This window comes from Podarcis tiliguerta (genome assembly GCF_965153285.1).
Source record: "Podarcis tiliguerta genome assembly, chromosome: 1".
Lineage (NCBI taxonomy): Eukaryota > Metazoa > Chordata > Lepidosauria > Squamata > Lacertidae > Podarcis > Podarcis tiliguerta.
This window is the reverse complement of record NC_139534.1, coordinates 69,670,707-69,689,533: the sequence shown is the minus strand read 5'-3', so window position 1 is coordinate 69,689,533 and position 18,827 is coordinate 69,670,707. Positions and strand designations below refer to the sequence as shown.

General features: G+C 40.4%; 1 protein-coding gene across 35 annotated transcripts in view; it reads right to left on the bottom strand.

Moving 5' to 3' along the window:
• Positions 1-18,827, bottom strand: part of TEAD1 (TEA domain transcription factor 1) — a 167,329-nt gene that overhangs the window by 32,639 nt on the left and 115,863 nt on the right. For 8 of the 35 annotated variants that reach the window (XM_083422991.1, XM_083422989.1, XM_083423003.1 and 5 more), the window contains 2 exons: positions 15,646-15,710; positions 9,041-9,103 (listed from right to left, as the gene is read on the bottom strand). In XM_083422991.1, the coding sequence (XP_083279117.1) occupies positions 9,041-9,103; positions 15,646-15,710 (128 nt within the window). Of the gene's footprint in view, positions 1-9,034; positions 9,104-9,183; positions 9,256-15,645; positions 15,711-18,827 lie in introns of all 35 variants that reach the window. The other 27 variants (XM_083422986.1, XM_083423020.1, XM_083422997.1 and 24 more) reach the window with 6 other exon arrangements.

Genomic DNA, 18,827 nt, shown 5'->3' with positions numbered 1-18,827 from the left:
TTCTGGGAGAGAATTTTGAGGGTATCACATGTGAGGCATGGACTCACAATAAAATATGTGGATAGAGAAAGTGGGCTATGTTCTCACATAAATGGCCAGAAGAGATGGGATGGGTGCCTAGGCTGGGTGAAGTTGGTTAAAAAGAAAGAAAGCGGGTACAGTCGTACCTTGGTTCTTGAACGGAACGCGTTCCAGGAGTCTGTTTGACTCCCAGAACCATTCAAAAACCAAGGCTACAGCCAATCGGAAGCCGCGGAAGATGTTCAGCTTTTGAAAATCGTTTGAAAACCGGAACACTCACTTCTGGGTTTCCGTCGTTTGGGAGCCGATTTGTTGGGAGCCAAGGCGTTTGAGATCCAAGGTACGACTGTAAACCCAATGGCATTGCCTTTCTGTCCAAGCTGTTGCCCCTGGTTTGGCTCCACCTATAAACATGTGGAGGAGAGAGACCATCCCAAGAGCTCACTTCACTTCACTCCACTCCACTCCACTCCTTGTGCTCTCCAGATTTGTGATGTGTGGTTTCTATGTGCACAAAGTGGTACACACAGGAATTTTTCTGGAAGCCTAATCATGCAGAGTTCCTGAAAGGGTCTACAGAGAAACCCCATTGCTACCATTTGCCCGATGCACAAAAGTCAGGTGATGGGGGTCTTCTGCCACTATCCTGCTCTCTTTCCCACATGTTTCCTCTACGTGTGAAGCCAAACGTAAGAAAGAGCATGTGAAGAAAGATTTATTTGAAAATGAATGGTTATGTGTGGCCAACTGCATGAAAAATAGAGTGGTAATGAGCATTGCAGATGGGAGTAGGCAGAACAGCAGGAACAATTGTTGCATGTGGACAGAAAGAAAGGAGGATGCTGGGCAAGTAGGGGCTATAAAGCAGGTTCTTGGAAGAGAGGGGTGATCTTTGGTTCAGAGAGAGGGTTTCCTGCTCATTGAGATGTACCAGTTGTGACCAGTTCATAAGGAGTGACTAAACCAGGCATAGGTAAACTCCGACCCTCCAGACATTTGGGACTACAGTTCCCATCATCCCTAGCTAACAGGACCAGTGGTCAGGGATGATGGGAGTTGTAGTCCCAAACATTTGGCGGGCCAGTGTTTGCCTATGCCTGGACTAAACACAACAGCCCTCTCCCCACTGTGTATCTCCAGTATCTTATATTCAGAGTTCTATTTTTCTGTTTCTCTGTAACAGAAAGTGTCATTTAGTGATTATGGTGGATAGCCACAGATAAGACTTGCACTCCACAAATTTATCTCATTCCCTTATAAAGCTATTGCCACACTGCGTGGCAATGAATCCCATAAGCAATTTATGCACTTTGTGAGTAATTGCTCTGTCTGCCACACATACTCTAACAATAGTTTTCACTGGGTGATTCTAAGGTTGTGAAGGAGTGTAAGTAAAATGCCTCTCGATCCATCTCTTCTCATTATTATGGAATTTTATAAAAACTTCCTTATGGGTCCCCCTTTCATCTGTTTTTATTCTGAGCTACAAAACACTGAGCAAAGGCTATAGGGAAGGCAATCCACCTTATTGAGAATTTTGGTTGCTATTGCGGGGTCAGACAAAGTAACTGTACATGATAAAAGGAGAGGGGAGATGGGGGGCATGTGTGTAAAACACAAAAAGAGCTTTGGAGCGGAGGAAAACAGAAATCAAAGTGCTTGTACAGAGCACAAGGTGCTGATGGTCATCCTATGCATTTGACAAAACTCTTGAGGCTGCATCTGTTATGAAGCTGAGTGTAGTAGGTTCATGATCAATAATTTAATTGTTTACTACTTTGTTTACTACTTGTTTTCAAGTTGCAAGCCATTAGAGAACATTAACAGATATGGGATATATTAAAATTAAATGTAAACCAACATTTACATTTGTTCCCTCCCAACTCTACAATGCTATTATATCTTTTAACGAATCAGAGCCCTGTGTATCCTTGAGTGCCAACTGGTTTTGAAGTAAATGCCATAAAAGATTAACATGCTGGCCATGTTACACCCACCATAGTTTAGTTTGCTGTATACAAACTTCTGCAAGCCTCTGACTAGCACCCTTCCTCCCTTCTCATTTTCTGGTTCAGAAGGGTTTGGAAACTGCTGCTTCCATTTTTGCTTAGCCATAGTTTGTTATATCATCTAAACTGACAAATGTGCTTAATATTAATTACAGCTTTAAAAAACTAAACTAAACTAAACTACAGAAAAGCATGATGTCCAAATGTGGTCATTCCATTTTTTTAAAACCTGTGATAAAACAGGCTGGAATGGATTTTTTAAAGGCAAGAAATTAGCAACATTTGTTTATCATCTGTTCTAAAACTAATGTACACTTCGAAATAATTCATTGAGCCTAAGCAACCTACTCAAAATGCTTTCGTATCCCAGGGAAATGAAAGAGATATGCAATATAACTTTTCAAAATATATTCTTGGTATAATTAAAAGAAGGGATAATGTGCATTTTAAAAAATCAACAGCATAAATTATGTGGTATTACATATTTTCATTAAAACCCACATAGACATCTAACAAAACATTACTTTAAAAAATGTTCAGGCAAAGAAGCTGCAATTTGCTCTTAAAATGAATTTTACAGTAAAGCATGAAATACTAGCATAAAACAGTTTTCTAATAAGTAATTTTACAAATCTTAGTTCTGCATTTAGACTGTATTGATTAGAATAACCTCTGAAATTATTTGCTGGAGCTAAAAAAAACAAACCATGGAAGTATACAATTGTACTGGGCAAAAGACAGTTGAATAATTGTAGCCATGATCTCCAATTTGCTTATTATTAGAGAAGACAGTAGTAAATACAAAAGCCGGCTATTTCAGCCAGGCAATAGCTAATGCTAAAAGAGAACCCACATTCAAAGCTATTCCAACTTGCTGCCTAATGAGGAGCAATTAATCCATCTTATTGTATCTCAAAATGCAGAAGACTTCATTCACATCAAAGGGAATTTTCCAAGGCTTTTATCATTGTTCATTTATTAAAAACAAGAAAAAGAAAAAGGCTCTATAGAGCTATCTTTAGCATCCTAACTGTCAACAGTATTTTCTTTTTACATGCAGGCAGCACGGAATGTACACTAATGGATTTTAAAGCACCACATACATGCAAACTGTAGGCATTTAAAAAAAATTTTTTTGGCTTCCTTTAATGAATTTTAAGCTTACATGCTAATGAATACTGGAAATCAAAGCCAAATATCTTGTTATCTCTAGGACAAAATACCCTTTTAATATCCATACACCTGCTCAGATCTTTTGGGGAGAGATATCCACATCTATTTCCCCCCCAAGTATGAAACTGTTCCAGTGTTTACAGAAGTAGCACATTATGGCACACCAATGCAAAAGGTGGAGTTGTGACATTTCCTAGTTTTAGTGGTATTCTCTTCCTGAACTATCAAAATTGCCATAACTAACACTGAGGAAATTTCCATCACCTATGGATTTTCAAACTTGGGTTAGAATGTGTAGACTTCTCCAGACTATACATGGGGGATTCCAGAGGCGTTTCCCACAGCAAGATAGGGCAAGGACAACCATGTGTTCCTTAAGACTCAGGTTCATGTACCTAGAAACCATCCTCTTCAGTATGTGCCTAAAGGTACAGCTGCTGCCATGTTAAAACGCTTTTAGAAATTGCTTGTTTGAATGCATATTTATTAAAAATGTATTCAAACTGGCTGTATTCTTCTTGATTATTAAGGCAAAATATGTAGTCAGGCCACACTCTGATTTTAACCCTGTTATCCCACGGTCTTTTGTGGGCAAATGGAGTCGTTCCATTTGTGGGCAGCTAAGTTTGTATTTAAGCCATTTATCATTTGGCCTTTGGTTTTTATATTCTGGGACTTGACCCTAATACATTATGATGCTTGGGCAAAATATCCTAGAATTTCTGCTTGTGCAACAGGACTTGCCTCCCTCTGCTTCCCTCACACACGCCCTGGATCCTGGAACAAATTTAGGAGTTGTGAGGGAGGAAAGAAGGGGAAGTCCCATCGTGCAAGTAGAAATCCTTGTGATGATGAGAGGCACCACTTAGTACCCCCAATGGTTCTCATCATTTCTTCATTTGCCTTTCAATACTGGGTTGCAGCTCCCACAGAACCCAGCAGCTGCCCAGAGAAAAGCACTTTTAACAGCTTGCTGGTGTAAGAGATGAAATCTTCCCTGACCCCCTGCAAGACAAGCTTGTTTCCGTGTACATGTGGATTGGACCTTATGGCCTATCAAGCATCGTATGTCTGGGCGTGTGTTAACTGAGATGGCAACTGTTGGATTGGCCACTTCTGTTTACATGGTGTTTCTCCCTTGGGTATCATAACTAGAGAGGATGGGCTTGCTGTTTCCCTTCTTGATTCTGCTTATCTCCACACCTAAGGTAAGGGCTAGTTTTCCATATCTGCTTCAGTGGCATTTCTAGATTTCCTAGATCCCCTGAAGCAAGGATGTTGAAGCTGCACATTGCCCTGCTCCTATAACATGGCACTTACAGGGAACAGTATGCTGCAGGATCACGTCACTAGCAACATTGAGATATTCAGCAGATCTGAAAAAGCCCACACAGATACAAATAAAGTCTGAATATGGGCCATTATTGTGAATACATTCTATTCAGATCTTCTGCGGGACATAAAATGTCATAAATTGGAGAGAGAGACTTGATCCCACTGCCCTCATGCATTATTCTGTCTGATTGCATGACGCCAAGTGAACAATGCACTAGTTGAACAGTCGTCATCTGTCAGAAATGGGGACACTGCTGAAATTCAAAATTATCAAATTCAGAATACAGATTTGCCCAGTTTTTAACATTTTGCTGTATGACTCAAATTGTATTTCCCTGAAGACATACTACAGCTCAGAATGCAAACTGAAGTTCTGCACATGTGCAGAATAAGCTTTTAGCAAAAGTCTATTTTCATCCCTAGTCATGGTGGCCTCTGCTTCATACAGAGGCTTACAGAGGAAGTCAAAACTTGTATGAGACTTTGCATCTTCACAGAAAGCCAAAGTCTCTATCTTCTCTGATTTTACAAAGTAATTGAATAGGTTTGATAATATCTTGGCTGATGTGTCCCAAAAGAACTGCAAGGGGACACTACTCCTTAGAAGGACTGGTAGAGCAAGAGTAAATGTACTCAGTGCTCCACCTGGTGCTGCAGGCAGACTGAGAGTAGGCACTGCTGCCTCAGTCTCCCACCTAATCTGCACCAACTCGGGAAAAGGCTTGGTACAATTAGCTGTGTGCCATTTCTAGTACTGTGCTGGAACTGTCATTCAATTTCTCAAAAGTTTTCTTTCCCTAAGAATGAAGCTTCCATTCCCCTCCCCCCACCCTATTCTCAATGCATTTTTGAATTCCTGTATGTGCAAGGATCTGATCTTGAGTTATCATTCAGCAATAATAATAATAATAATAATAATAATAATAATAATAATAATAATTTATTTATACCCCGCCCATCTGGCTGGGTTTCCCCAACCACTCTGGGCAGCTTCCAGCAAAACACTAAAATACAATAAACTATTAAACATTAAAAGCTTCCCTAAACAGGGCTGCCTTCAGATGTCTTCTAAAAGTTTGGTAGTTATTTTTCTCTTTGACGTCTGGTGGGAGGGCGTCCCACAGGGTAGGTGCCACTACTGAGAAGGCCCCCTGCCTGGTTCCCTGCAAGGTGGCAGAGGTCTCTTCTTTACAATAAAGAAGAAGAAGTAGTAGTTTGGATTTGATATCCCACTTTATCACTACCCTAAGAAGTTTCAAAGGGGCTTACAACCTCCTTTCCCTTCCTCCCTCACAACAAACACTCTGTGAGGTGAGTGGGGCTGAGAGACTTCAATGAAGTGTGACTAGCCCAAGGTCACCCAGCAGCTGCATGCAGAGGAGTGGAGACGCGAACCCGGTTCACCAGATTACGAGTCTACCGCTCTTAACCACTACACCACACTGGTGTAGTGTCTAGTCCCCAGTAGTTTGCAGCCTCCCTAGCTGCCTGCACTTCCTGATCTCAAAAAGCCCCTTGGGAAGAGTTAACCTCATGACATCTTCCCTGGACTTTAATTGAAGCCAGCAGAACCCAAGAAGGCTGCAGAGTGCAGAACAGTAGAGAGATTATTTGTAGAATGAAATAAATGGCACTCACAAGTGGTCCTTTGTGAAAAATTTCACACCCCACCTATAGAATTTCACTGAAAATTTATCTCCCCTTTGGTAAAAATGCAAGTTAATTTTTTGGCACATCATTAGTCACTACTTCTTTCCACTCAACCCACAGGAGCTAGAAACAAGCAGGCATATGACAACCTGGGCTGAGTAAGACCTACTCAGTCACCAGAACTGTCTGTGTGAATTTGGGAGATGGTCTCACACTTTCCCTCTCCTGCCCCTACCACATTCTTCTGTTGTCTTTGCATACACTGTGGTGACATAATATAAAAGAGAACCCATGCTTGCAGGTCCCCTGCAAGAGAATCTCATAAAGCAAGTTCTACTCCACAAAGTCAAAGACATCCTATATTCAAGGAAATGCAGGATAGCCCAGTTCCATTGTTATAATTATGATAGTACTGAGGAGGATGACAGGGAGAGAAAGTACAAACCTCATACCAACTCCCAAAATCATCATGGATTCAGTTCTGGCGACCCATCTGACTCTTGTCTGTTTCTTTCTTAAGGACCATATACATAATTTCTACTTCACATAAAATAATATATTTTGCATGGGTGGAGTCACTGCCACTTCATAGATGGTTATTATTATTATTATTATTATTTTATTATCAATCCTTTTCCATAGAAACATCTCGTAGTTATTTCTTCACTGTAGCAACAAGGAAACCCGAGAGCAAGACTTGTGATAATCAGTGGTTAATTTTCATCAGTGCCTGGTCGCCCAAAGCACATTTTACTGCCGTAACTTGTCTCTTTACGCTGAAGTACATGCTGACATTGTGGGAGTGGCAGAAATTATTACTCAACAGATGTATCAGCAGATTCTTTCAGCAAATTCCATGGAACCAGTGCATTCAACAGAAAACATCACTAAACTAAATTCAGCGGAGAGAGAGAGAGAGAGAGCGAGAGCCCACCAGGAAAAAGGACTTGCAGGTATCATTGGTGTTTACTTTGCTGCCTTGCTCTGCAGAAGCTTCATCATCATACAGGCGGTGCAGCAACAAGAAATAAGTTCAAATTTAAAAGTGGTGCATTTTCAAATATTTTAGGTGTGGGTAAGAAACACATCTGAGTGGTTTTCCTGCATGGCAGAATTGCAACCTTTTAATCCTAAGAATAGGCTCTTTGGTAGAAATCGAAGCAGGTAGCCCATGCTAACAAACGTCTGACTTCAGTTCCACAAAGGAATCCGCAGGTGCCCACTATTAATTTAGTACATGGTGTCAGTACACTGCTTAATTTTCTAAACAGGAGCTAAGATGCCTAGTTTTAGCCATTAAGTTTGACAGTTTTAGTCTGAAAATGCTACAGCCTTCTGTATCGTTGCACCTTGGGTTAAGAAGCAGTACTTTCAGAGTTCCCTTAGTTCTTCACCAACCGCGACTGCTCAGCCAGCCCAGCTCACAAGCCAGCCACCAACAGCCATACAAGCTTGCCAGCATGCTGCCCACAGCATATTGAAAACCCAAAGCTCCTGACAAGTAGGACAGTTACAAAGCCAGGCCTGTTATTTACATATTGCAGTTCCAGGATTGCGGCAAGCAACATCCACAGTGTTTACCACTTAGGGCAGCATAATCACTTTCTGAAATGCTTTTTGCTTTCAAGTGACTTTAAACAAAAAAAAACCAAAAAAAAAAAAAAGCTCAGCAAAAAGACAGACAAACATTAGTAGGATCTCAGATGATAGTCAAGAAGATGCTATAGTTTGCTGAAAAATTAAAACAAAGCAAAAAAAAAAAAAAAAAATCACCCCAAACCTAACAACTGAACATTCAGGGATTCTTTTATGTAAAAATCTGGAAACGGAAGCATTTTTATCACTTCATCATTCCTCTCAGAAATCAGAAAATGGGGGGTGGGGTCATCACTCTTAAAGTTTAAGGGAAGCAATTAATATCTTTCCCTAGGTTATTCAATTTAGGAAACTACAAAGATAAAACTATTCAAAAAGCCCAATCCTACAGTTGTTTACTCAAAATTAAGTCCCACTGTGCTTAGTGGAGTTTACTCTCCAATATGTGAGTTTAGGATAGCAGTCAGATTTACACAAATGGGACTTCCCCTTTATTTTCCTCTCCTCTTTGAAACAGATGGGGAGGCCTGAGACTGGATCTCACCCAAAGGGCGTAACTCAAAGTTAATCACTTCTAAGTCACACTGATTTCAAGCCGAGAGCAGATGCCTAACTCTCCCGCTGAAGCCAATGAAAGTGCTTCACTTTGAGGGGATCATAGCTGGAGTCAACATTTTACTTTGGGTAACAAGGGATTTAAAGGTGGATGTGGCAAATTAGACTCTCCGGAAATCACAGACAAATGTAAAATAGCCTGAGGTAGGATAGGAATCTAATGCTGATCAGAAAACGTGTTTTCTTTTATCTATCTATTTATTTCTTTTAACATCCCTGCAAGTATTTTTAAAATCCAGATAACAAGGGGGTGGGAGTGGGAAATGTACCATCTCAGTTATCAAACTGCAGCTGCAAGTGTGTGCACATACAAAACTCCTATTTAACTGCAGTGCTTTTAGTACAAACACTAAGTTAATGCTTTTTTTTTGTTTGTTTAAAAAAAGAACCTTTAAAAAAGGAGTACACATGCACACAGCAAGTAACATTTTTGAAGGTTGTTAAAAAAAAAATAGAGAGAGAGAGAGGCCAGTGCAGAAATCAGCGAAGGGAAGAGATTAAACACAAAGAAATGTAAACAGCCACCACATGCAAGGAAACTAGGTTACAAGAATCACAGCACCAGGCATTCACCGATCACCAGGGAAAACAGGAAGTGAAAGGCATAGCAACCACAAGCCCAAAAGCAGAAAAGCGCATACCTTCAGCTTGGAATGAAAATCACGAGATTTCCTTCTGGCAAGAACCTGAATGTGACTAGACACCTGCAGGGTAGGGGAAGGGAGGGAAACAAAGGAAAAGCCTGTAACCATGGAGATGAAAAGCCCCCTACAACTGGGCAAGCCAAACGTACCTTAATGGCGGCTTGAATTTCTCGAACTTTCTTCCTTGCTAAGACCTGTATGTGACTAGACACCTACATTGTTCAGAGTTATAAAAGAAAAGGGGGAAAAAAGAATAAAAAAGAAAACACAAAAGAAACACAAAAAATCAAACATCTGTTTTTCTTTTTTTAAAAAATAAAAAAATAAAAGTTTATTTGGGGAAGTTATTTGCATCTTCAGTAAGCTTTGCTGTTAAGAGAAGACATTCCCAGCCACACACCACACTTTTAGCAGAGTTTACTGATCATCACTGCAGTGACATGATTAAGAAGAAAACATTTTAGACTTCTCGATTTATTTTTCTGACAGAGAAACTAGGACGTTGCCTACCGTTAAAGACTGCATGCTCTTTTCTTAAAACCTTTTCAGCTACAGTCTTTGTAGTAAAGGCATGCCTTATGGATAAATATTTGCAGATATTTTTCAGAACAAATGTTTGCTTAATATCTGATAAGACTATATCAAATTTAAGGAGAAGCAGAGTGCCAAGAAAGTTGTATTTTGATGTATTCAATAGCTCTTAAGTTTCGTTGCAATTAATTAAGGAACACCCAGTTTCAAATGGAACATGAATGAATATTGCATATACAAATACTGCAGTCATAATTGTGGAGCAAAATTATCTTTGCTAGACTATGGCTACAACAGAAGCATGACAAACTTTGTAAGCAATTTATCTCATGGTCAGTTTCATGTCATTATTTTGCACTAAACCAACGGAGGAGGAGGGGAATATTATGTCAAAAACAGAACACTGGACTCAGCTAGACTGGTAAAGGAAAAGCAATTTATATGCGCTGTATGTGCAATGTAACATTGCACCACCAGATGGTGAGGTGGAGTCCCGTTTTTCTCTATCTGTTTTCCCTGTTTAAATTTACAACGCTTTAAACTGAATGAATGAACCAAATACAGGGTGTACAGAGTACACATGTTCCACGGGGCCTCTTAAAAGACCCGCCCTGTATAACCATCATGTTGCTGACTACTGGCTGTATCACATTCATATCCTATCCCCTTTCAAAGGTGCTCAAGTTAGCATAGGTACTATCTCAATATCACTACAACAGCCTTTTGAGGCAATGAACCAAAAAGTTAAGATCATCCCGTGTTCTTCATTGTTGAGTGCAGATTGAACTCTGGCTTCCTCGCTCCATGTCCTACACACTAATAGTACTACATGCTAGACATCTGTAAGACAGCTCTATTATTATACTGAGGATAGAAAAGACTGGTGTAACAAAAATGTGCAGGAAGCATTAAACTTCTGTATTGTGTCCTGTATGATGAAAATTACAATTGACCAGCAGCGTAAGAAATCCACACAGTGTTTACTGGTGAAGTCCAATCACAAATCCTTCCTCTTGACATAACAAGTTTAATAAACTGTTTCAATAGCCATCTGTTTCTCTGTTAATCATGAGCGTCCATAATGCAGAGAATTTTATCAATCACAAATGCATATATCACTTTTTTAAAAAAATCAAATCGGTAGGAATAGCAATGTCCACACAGCTCTCTGGCAAACTCCATAACAGAATATTCTATGTAGATAGAAGAATCCTTAATCCACTTCAGCAATTAAGTATCACATGGTTCCAAATGCAATGAAACCAAGAAACATTAAAAATCTAATGATTGCCCCTCTCCCCACCTCAATGCTCCTATAAAACATCTTCCCAGGGGACAAGCTGTCTATCACCAAAAGAAACTTTCAGAACCTTCACCCAAAAGGCAGTCAGATAATTGGCTGGAATGACATGAAAGTCACTACCTTTATAAATACTTCCTCAGAATCACACATAAAAGATACTAATGGAAGTTATTATATCCCACATCTATTCATTAGAGGGATATTTTGTATTACCGGTGCAATTATACAGAGTAGCTGTAGGTTTGCATCAGGCAGACCCACAGTCACAGCACAATCTAGTCCCGGGACACAATTCTTACCCTTTATAGACAATCTGTATTATTGGATTATTTATTGATATATTTTTACTTTTAAAACTTCAGGAGCCCTTTAATGTTCACTTGCGGAATTTCCACACAAGCAGGCTTTCCTGCTGAATTCAGTTTGAGGGGTTAACACACAGAATCAATGGGAGGAATGTGTGGCACCTGACAAAATCAGCTGAGAAAATCCTGTGTGTGTGAGAGAGAGAGAGAGGGGCGGGGGGGGGGGGGGAGAGAGAGAGAGAGAGAATGTGTATTCCTGTAAACTGGAGGAGTCCATGGAATCTGGCTCAGTTCTGTACCACACCAATTTGACTTAAATGTGTTTTCTAAATGAAAATGCAGGGACTTGGCACTTTTCTAGCTATACGAACAGGTAAGGTGGAGATCAAAGAACGTTAAAAAAAAGGATGTCTTCATAAGTAAAATGTCTCCATTATAATTCCTAAATTCTCTTCTCTCTCCACTTCAGTTAAAAGCCCTGTTTAGTAACCTTTGCGAATTGGTGGCAGCGCAGTGGCAGAGCATATGCTTTTTGCATGGAAAAGATTCCACGGTCAATTTCTCTCCAAATAGGACTGGGGAAAGGCACCACCAGTCAATGCAGACAATACTGCACTAGCTGAATGAATGATCTGACTTGCTGTGAAGCAGCTTCTTGTATTCTGAATAGGAAAACTAAGTTTACATACAACTGGTGCAAAGACTGGCTCCATTCAGACATTACACCCACACAAACCAGAGGCTGAGCTTCCAAATATATAGGTAAACTATAGTTCGCAGCTATTTGTGTAATTTCATTTTCCTTCTGCTCTGCGCAGTCTTTAGTTACAGCAACGATGGTTTATAAATGGAGCTACCACTCCAAACTATAGTTAGCAAAAATCATGATTTCCACATTTGCATTGTGCCTGCTGGTTCACAAATGATGGCTTCAGTGGCGAAGCTTCATGGTCTGGCACCGGGGGGCAGAGAGCAGGCGGGGGCGGGGTGCGCCGTCCGCGGGGGGGGGGGGGGGGCGCCCAGAGCAGGGGGGGCAGCTGCAATGGCACCCTACCAGGATCACGCTGCCAGGGTGTGCTCCCCCCGCACTCCTCTTCCTCTGCCAGTGGATGGCTTATTTAACTAAGCCATAATTAAACTTTCTCAACCATGGTTGGCACGGTATCTGAACTGACCGTAACTAAGACAAATGGAACACAACTGCTACTTATCCAGGGAAAAGCCTAAGGGCTGAGTGGTGCTAATGCTGCCTTTTAGTCTCTTGTGAACTCTGATGCAAATTCTTCAAAGCCATGTCCATCTCTTGCCTGATTTTGGAAGTCATGTCTGATAGGAAATTAAAATGTTACTTGTGAAAACTACCTAAGGCTTTAAAAAATAATAATACACAAAATACCACATCCAGTTCTGTAAGGAAAGCAGACAGTTGTGGGGGTTTTTTAAGCCTGCAAATTACCTGCAGGTTAACAGCTTATCCAAGAAACACAAATAACATTATAGGTTGGGTTACTCGTCTTTTTTATGGTTGCTTGCCCCTCATTTTTGTTGCTGCTTGCCTAAATTTCACTGTACTTAGATTTCACCAGCAAAAATACCATTATTTCACTATAAATAAGTAGCTGCATATACAACTTGCACTTGGCCATTTCCTTCCCTTTTCCCCTCAGTTGGCATTGCCTTTCACCATGCCTCAAAACAGGCACAGCATGCCTATGTAGGAACTTCAACCCTTCCCTTCACACACACCAATATTAAGCCCCTGAGAATTCTAGATGAGTAAGATGGCGTTCAGAATGCAAAAGGAGGGTGGTGTCTTTTTTAAAAATAAAAAGAATGTAGAGTTGAGCAGAGCTAAATGGCAGAAAAGCTTTGGTGGGAAGCTACATCAAATTCCAGTCTGCTGCAATTCTGGAGTAGATTGTGGAAGCTGGAGGGGGCTGCATAACTCATTCTGGGCCTCCATAAAAGTTTGTGATTCTTTTTAGATAGATAGACCTCTCTTCACAAGGTCAATAGTCCTCTGAGAAAGGAGGAGATGGCCTGGCACCTGCTGTGAGCATCCTAGGTCAATCCTGGTATGCACTCCCTGAATTCCAGGGCAGAAGGTATGCAATGCAGCAAGGCAAGAATCAAAACTCTACTGCCTCATTGTTTTGGAGAATCACGGGGTTCATGAGCAAATGCAACACCCAGCTCCTAGACCCAGAGGCCTCCATTGACTTTGGAGGAAGGCTTAAAGCAGTGCTTCTCAAACTTGGGTCCCCAACTCTTGTTGGACTACAACTCCCATCAACCCTAGTTAGCAGGACCAGTGGTCAACAGCTGGGGACGCAAGATTGAGAAACACTGGCTTAGAGCCTTCAAAAAGGCTTGTCAGGTTTGGAAATGTTTTCTCCACCACCCATAACTCTGGCCCTGACCTGGATCAGCAGAATCACATAGCAACCCCTGGAAGAGAACCTTGTGTGCATTCATTTGTATTAGAGTCATTGCAGAAAAGTAATCTACCAAAATCTCTTGCCTACATTCCTGTACCAACCAGTCCCAACAAGAATGTATATCCTGCAGTGCCAAAATCTGATATATCTGACCTATGTAGCAACCTTACTAATGTCCAAATAAATGACCTCTGGGAACACATTTGTACAGCCCTCTTCTTAAGAGGTACGAACTTTATTATTATTATTATTATTCTGAGCACAGGGAATTTTCAACAGCTCCAAATTGCAGGAACCGTAAGTGCAACAGATTAAATTTCCTATTTTAAAAAGTGGGTCAACTAATCATAGTTGCGCAAATAGGCTTGAAATGTCTGTGTGTCTTGGGTGATCAAAATCCTTTTACAAACCCCATGTTTTTATTTTTAAGAATGTTTTAGGAAATCTTGCAGGTGGGGTTGTGATAAAAACAAGGCTAAGTGAGATAATAAACATCATAAGGCGAGGGTGATCCCTACTTGAAAATGAAATGGATGCAAAACTCACAAAGGACATGCGTAGTGGCATATGTTGATTTACATATGTAAATGAAGAATGTTCCATAATCTCTGATGAAAAATATTACACGGGAATACAAAATTACTAGCTTCAGATGAAGCACAGACAACCCTCATAGTTTCTGCGTCTCTCTCGGAAGTTGTAAGGCACACCAAGCTTTGTCACCTCAGCACATAAATGTACTTTGTGTTACTTTCCTGTGTCATAAAAATGTGAGGGAGCAGCTATAACTCTAATAATTCAACAGGCTTGAATGGCTTGCACAGCAATGTAAGTAGCTTAAATAAATAAATAAATAAATAAAAAGAATCCCAAATCCCATCTCATGCAAATAGACAGATGTGGATTCTCTATTACATTGACAGAAGGACATATCCTCCTCTAGATCTTCCATGAAAACCTCTATTTGCCTACTCTTTCATTATTAGCTAGTTTTCAATTCTCTGTCCCATTGGTTAAAAAAAAAAAGCCCTTTCTGCTAATCCTGCTTGGATACACTTTCAATACCAAGGAAGAGACATATGAGATACAATTAAGCGTCTCTTAGCAGGTTCTGGGGACATTCTTCTTTGTCTGGAGAAATTCCAGTTGTAACTTGCTAATCATGGTGTAAACTTCCTGCTTTTTCTTGCTCCTTTGTCCTGAGACAACATGAGGCTGTCCCTGTTTGAAATGGCTTGAACAAAGGACTTTGGGGAACCGTCTTAAGTTTGGATCTTGCATGGCCTACAAACTGCGTGGATGACTTTACCCAAGAAAACATGCAATTTGCTACCCTTTCTCTGCTCTGTTCCTTTTACTAAAGGATTTCCTTAAATATATTTGGATGAGTTTAAAACGACGTGTTTTTATATTGGATTTTTATGTTGTGAACCGCCCGGAGAGCTATGGATGAAGGGCAGTATACAGATTTAATAATGAACATAAATAAAAATAAATAGAATAATGCACCTTGAAATTTGTCAGCCATTGCCTCCCGAAGTCACCACAAGATCCCTGTTACCACTTTTGCTCCCCAAATATTATTAGGATTCTTTTCATAAGAGCAATTTAATAACGTGTTTGCGTCAAAAGGAAGGATTTGATTTTGGCAGTCCAGATGAGGTTCTTGCCCTTTGCAAGCCAAATGAATGGGCTGGGAGGACAAGAGCAGCTGAAGAAAACACAACTATGTCCCATCATAGCAACTCAGTAATTCTGAAATTAATTGATTAATGCATCCAATAGTTGTTGTTTTTTAAAGATAGGTACTTATGACTGCAAGCATACGGTGTGCTTAAGGAAGTTGTCACTGAAGTGATGAATGGCACAAACAGCAGTATTTTATTTCTGAACACAAACTCAATACACTGAAAAAGCAAGGCAGGAACTAACCAGAGCTGAAGCAAAGGCAGCCAATGCAGCCAAGACCGCTACATTCTGTCATTCATTGACATGCACAGTTTTTATCCTGCAGGATTTCCTTACCTGTTTCCTGGTCCGTGTCTTTCCCGTTCTAAGTTTGATGTATCTGGCTATCAGTTCATTCCTACCTGAAACAAATACAGATTTACAATGAAGAACAAAAACAGAAATTCAGCTTGAAGGTATAAATGCGAAGAGCTGCACTATTTAAAAATACAGATCAGCAACAAGTATTATGTGCATTTTACAAATGGATCAGGTCCTGTGCCCAAAAATTGTATTTTCAAAAGAAATAGCACAAGCAAGCCGGCATGTGGAATGAAGAGACTGAGAAAAATATATTTTAAACAGTAGCTCAGTGACTGAGCCACAAGAGAATTCTCCTGCAAAAGCAGTTGCAAAATTCAGCAACATTCTGGGAGGCCATGACAATCTGATAATAGAAACTGCAATACTTTTAGAATTTTAAACTACAATTCTTTTAATGGCTAACATGAGCTAAGTCAAAATAAGTAGGGGAAACAACCTGTGCTTTCTTCTTCCATCCCTCCCCCGAGTCAAAAACATCATATAATACTAGATATGTCTTGAGAAAAGTAAAGAAAGCATCACACTTGTGTGGGGTTGTACCCAGGAGACTGGCAGAGGACCACAGAGGTCATCTCAAGCCCCTCCTCTCCACAACAGAAGAGTTAAATGACATGAGGACATTCAAATAAATATGGACTCTCCCCAGTTCATTCAATCAATTTACTTTTCTCCTTGGCAAATTTATGGCACAATGTGAAATATCATTGCGTTTTCCAATAGCAAAGGTCTGGCTACTGTTTGCCCAAAATGTTTCTATTTGAAAACCACCAATGTATTCTGTGTTTGGATCTTTGCAAAATACCAGAGTCAGAATTCTTGTAATCAAATGTTGGAAGAGTGACTACAGGACTTATAAACTGCTCACTGGATCATCCACAGCAAACAAGAAACCTTTTGTGAACTGGAAGAGAGTCTCTTAGTCCATCAGTAGGCTTCAAATGACTTTGTGTGGGCGGACAGGCTAGTGGCTGAGCAAATAACTTGTGTGAACTTGTTGGCGACACTGGTGACAACTGTGCTGTTTCAATATATAACACCATATGTTTCTGTGTGCTTTTGGCTCCACCTCTCCATTTTCTCCTTCCTAACAGGGTGATATTATTAGTCCATAGAGGTGATTTAAGATTGAAACAACCCCAGCTTTCCAGTACCGCCTTCAATCAGTTTGGATCCTCAATATGATCTAGCTCTGTGCTACAGCCGGAGATTATGAAGGTATGCTTGTTTGTGACTATTCTGCTACAGAAATCCATCCTGTCCAAGATTTCTAGTTATTATTTCAGCCTCTTGATTTCAAGACATTTTCTTTAAAAACTCAACAGACCTAGTTGTGTCAGGTGCTGCAGATCATCAGACTATATGCTAGCTTTATTTAAAAGCTCAGCTGAGTAAAGTTCATTATATGTTCCACATCCTTTATCACCAACACATGCCTGTTCTTCGGTAAGCAGGACTATCCCATTCTCTCTCAGCACAGTGGTCATGTTATGAAACGGCAGCAGACATCTGGTTTTCAGGATCCCTGAGAACCTGAAGATATAGCAACTGGAGCCAAGTGCAAAAGATGTGTATGCAGAATTTTTTTAAAAAAAAAATCGCCTGGGGGTGTGATTAGAGTCCCAGAATTAAATTGAACTAAAAGTCTTTCCACATAAAGTCCACTTTGGGTTACCCTCCCCATCTTGATTTCAACAGTAATTTCTTTGGCAGGTTGGATGGTCTTTTTGTTGCTGGGAGCCAGACATCCTTGCTGATCCACTTCAAAACCTTGTGGTCCCTTCCAATTCTATGATTCTATCTAGAAGTCTATAACTAGATCAGGCATGGCCAAACTTGCCCCCCCCCCCAGCTGTCTTGGGACTACAACTCCCATCATCCCTAGCTAACAGGACCAGTGGTCAGGGATGATGGGAACTGTAGTCCCAAGACAGCTGGAGGGCCAGGTTTGGCCATGCCTGAACTAGATCATATACCTTCTGCCCATTCCTCATGTAAGACCAACTGGTTGGTATGAGAGAGGCTAAAAAATCCCTACAGTCGTACCTCTGCTTATATATCCCTCTGGATATGTAAATTTCGGGTTGCGAACGCAGCAAACCCAGAAGTGTATACTTCCAGGTTTTGCCCCGCACATGTGCGCAGAAGGGCACCTCCAGTTATGAAATTTTCCGGATGTGGCCGGGCCTCCGGAATGGATCCCATTTGTAACTGGGTGTACCACTGTACCACACAGTGGTCTTGATGAGGTCCTTCTGCTGCTCCCCTGGTTCACATCCTGAGGAACAAAATATTCTCTTGGTGTAAGAGGTTGTGCTTTTGTTTTTGTTTGTTTTAGCCTATTTATCTAATTTCGGTGTTTTGAAAATCTGTTCTTCAATCTGTTCTCGTCTTTCTCTCCCCCTACCTCACCAATACGTCTCCTCATGGATCCATTCCTTCCATAGTTTTATTTTTTAAAAGAATTATGGTTGTCAATGGAAATTTTGATAACTCTGTCTAAGAGGGAAGATACAAATGATAAAAATGAAAAGTAATATAATAAGAAAAGTAAGCAAAGCCAAAGGGATATTACAATATAAAAATAGTTGTGAAATACAGTGTTTGGAGAAGCCTCCAGGAATTCTTCAAGGCACATGAGGGAATCAAACTCAGGTCTGAACTTTGAGAATCAGAAATGTTGAATTGTGCCTTGGATGTGTGTACAAATTTTCATTCTTCTGTCTTCAGCTACAACTGCATTATCACATTGCAAAGAAACAGACACACAAACAGAAGGCCAAATGGGGCAGTTAAACCAAAACCTTACTTTGCTTGGTGAGTAATATACAATCCTGTCAAAAATCTCTTTGTTAAAAAACAAAACTTTTTTTTAACCCCCAATTATTTAAATCAGGGTTGGAAAAATAATGTCAAGCCCTTGCTGGGAAAATGGGAAAATTCCTAAGAAGTTAAGCAGAACAATCCTATACAGAAATAGCTCCTATTAAATTCCATGGTGCTTATTTGCAGGCAAAAGGGTATTGGATTGCAGTCTTAGGCACTCTTCCTCCCCACCCAAGTACAGACCTGATTTTAAAAAATCAAATAAAATACATCCTTATCTCTGTTCATATATGCCTGAGCAAAGAGGGAAGAACTTGCATTTCCTATGGAAG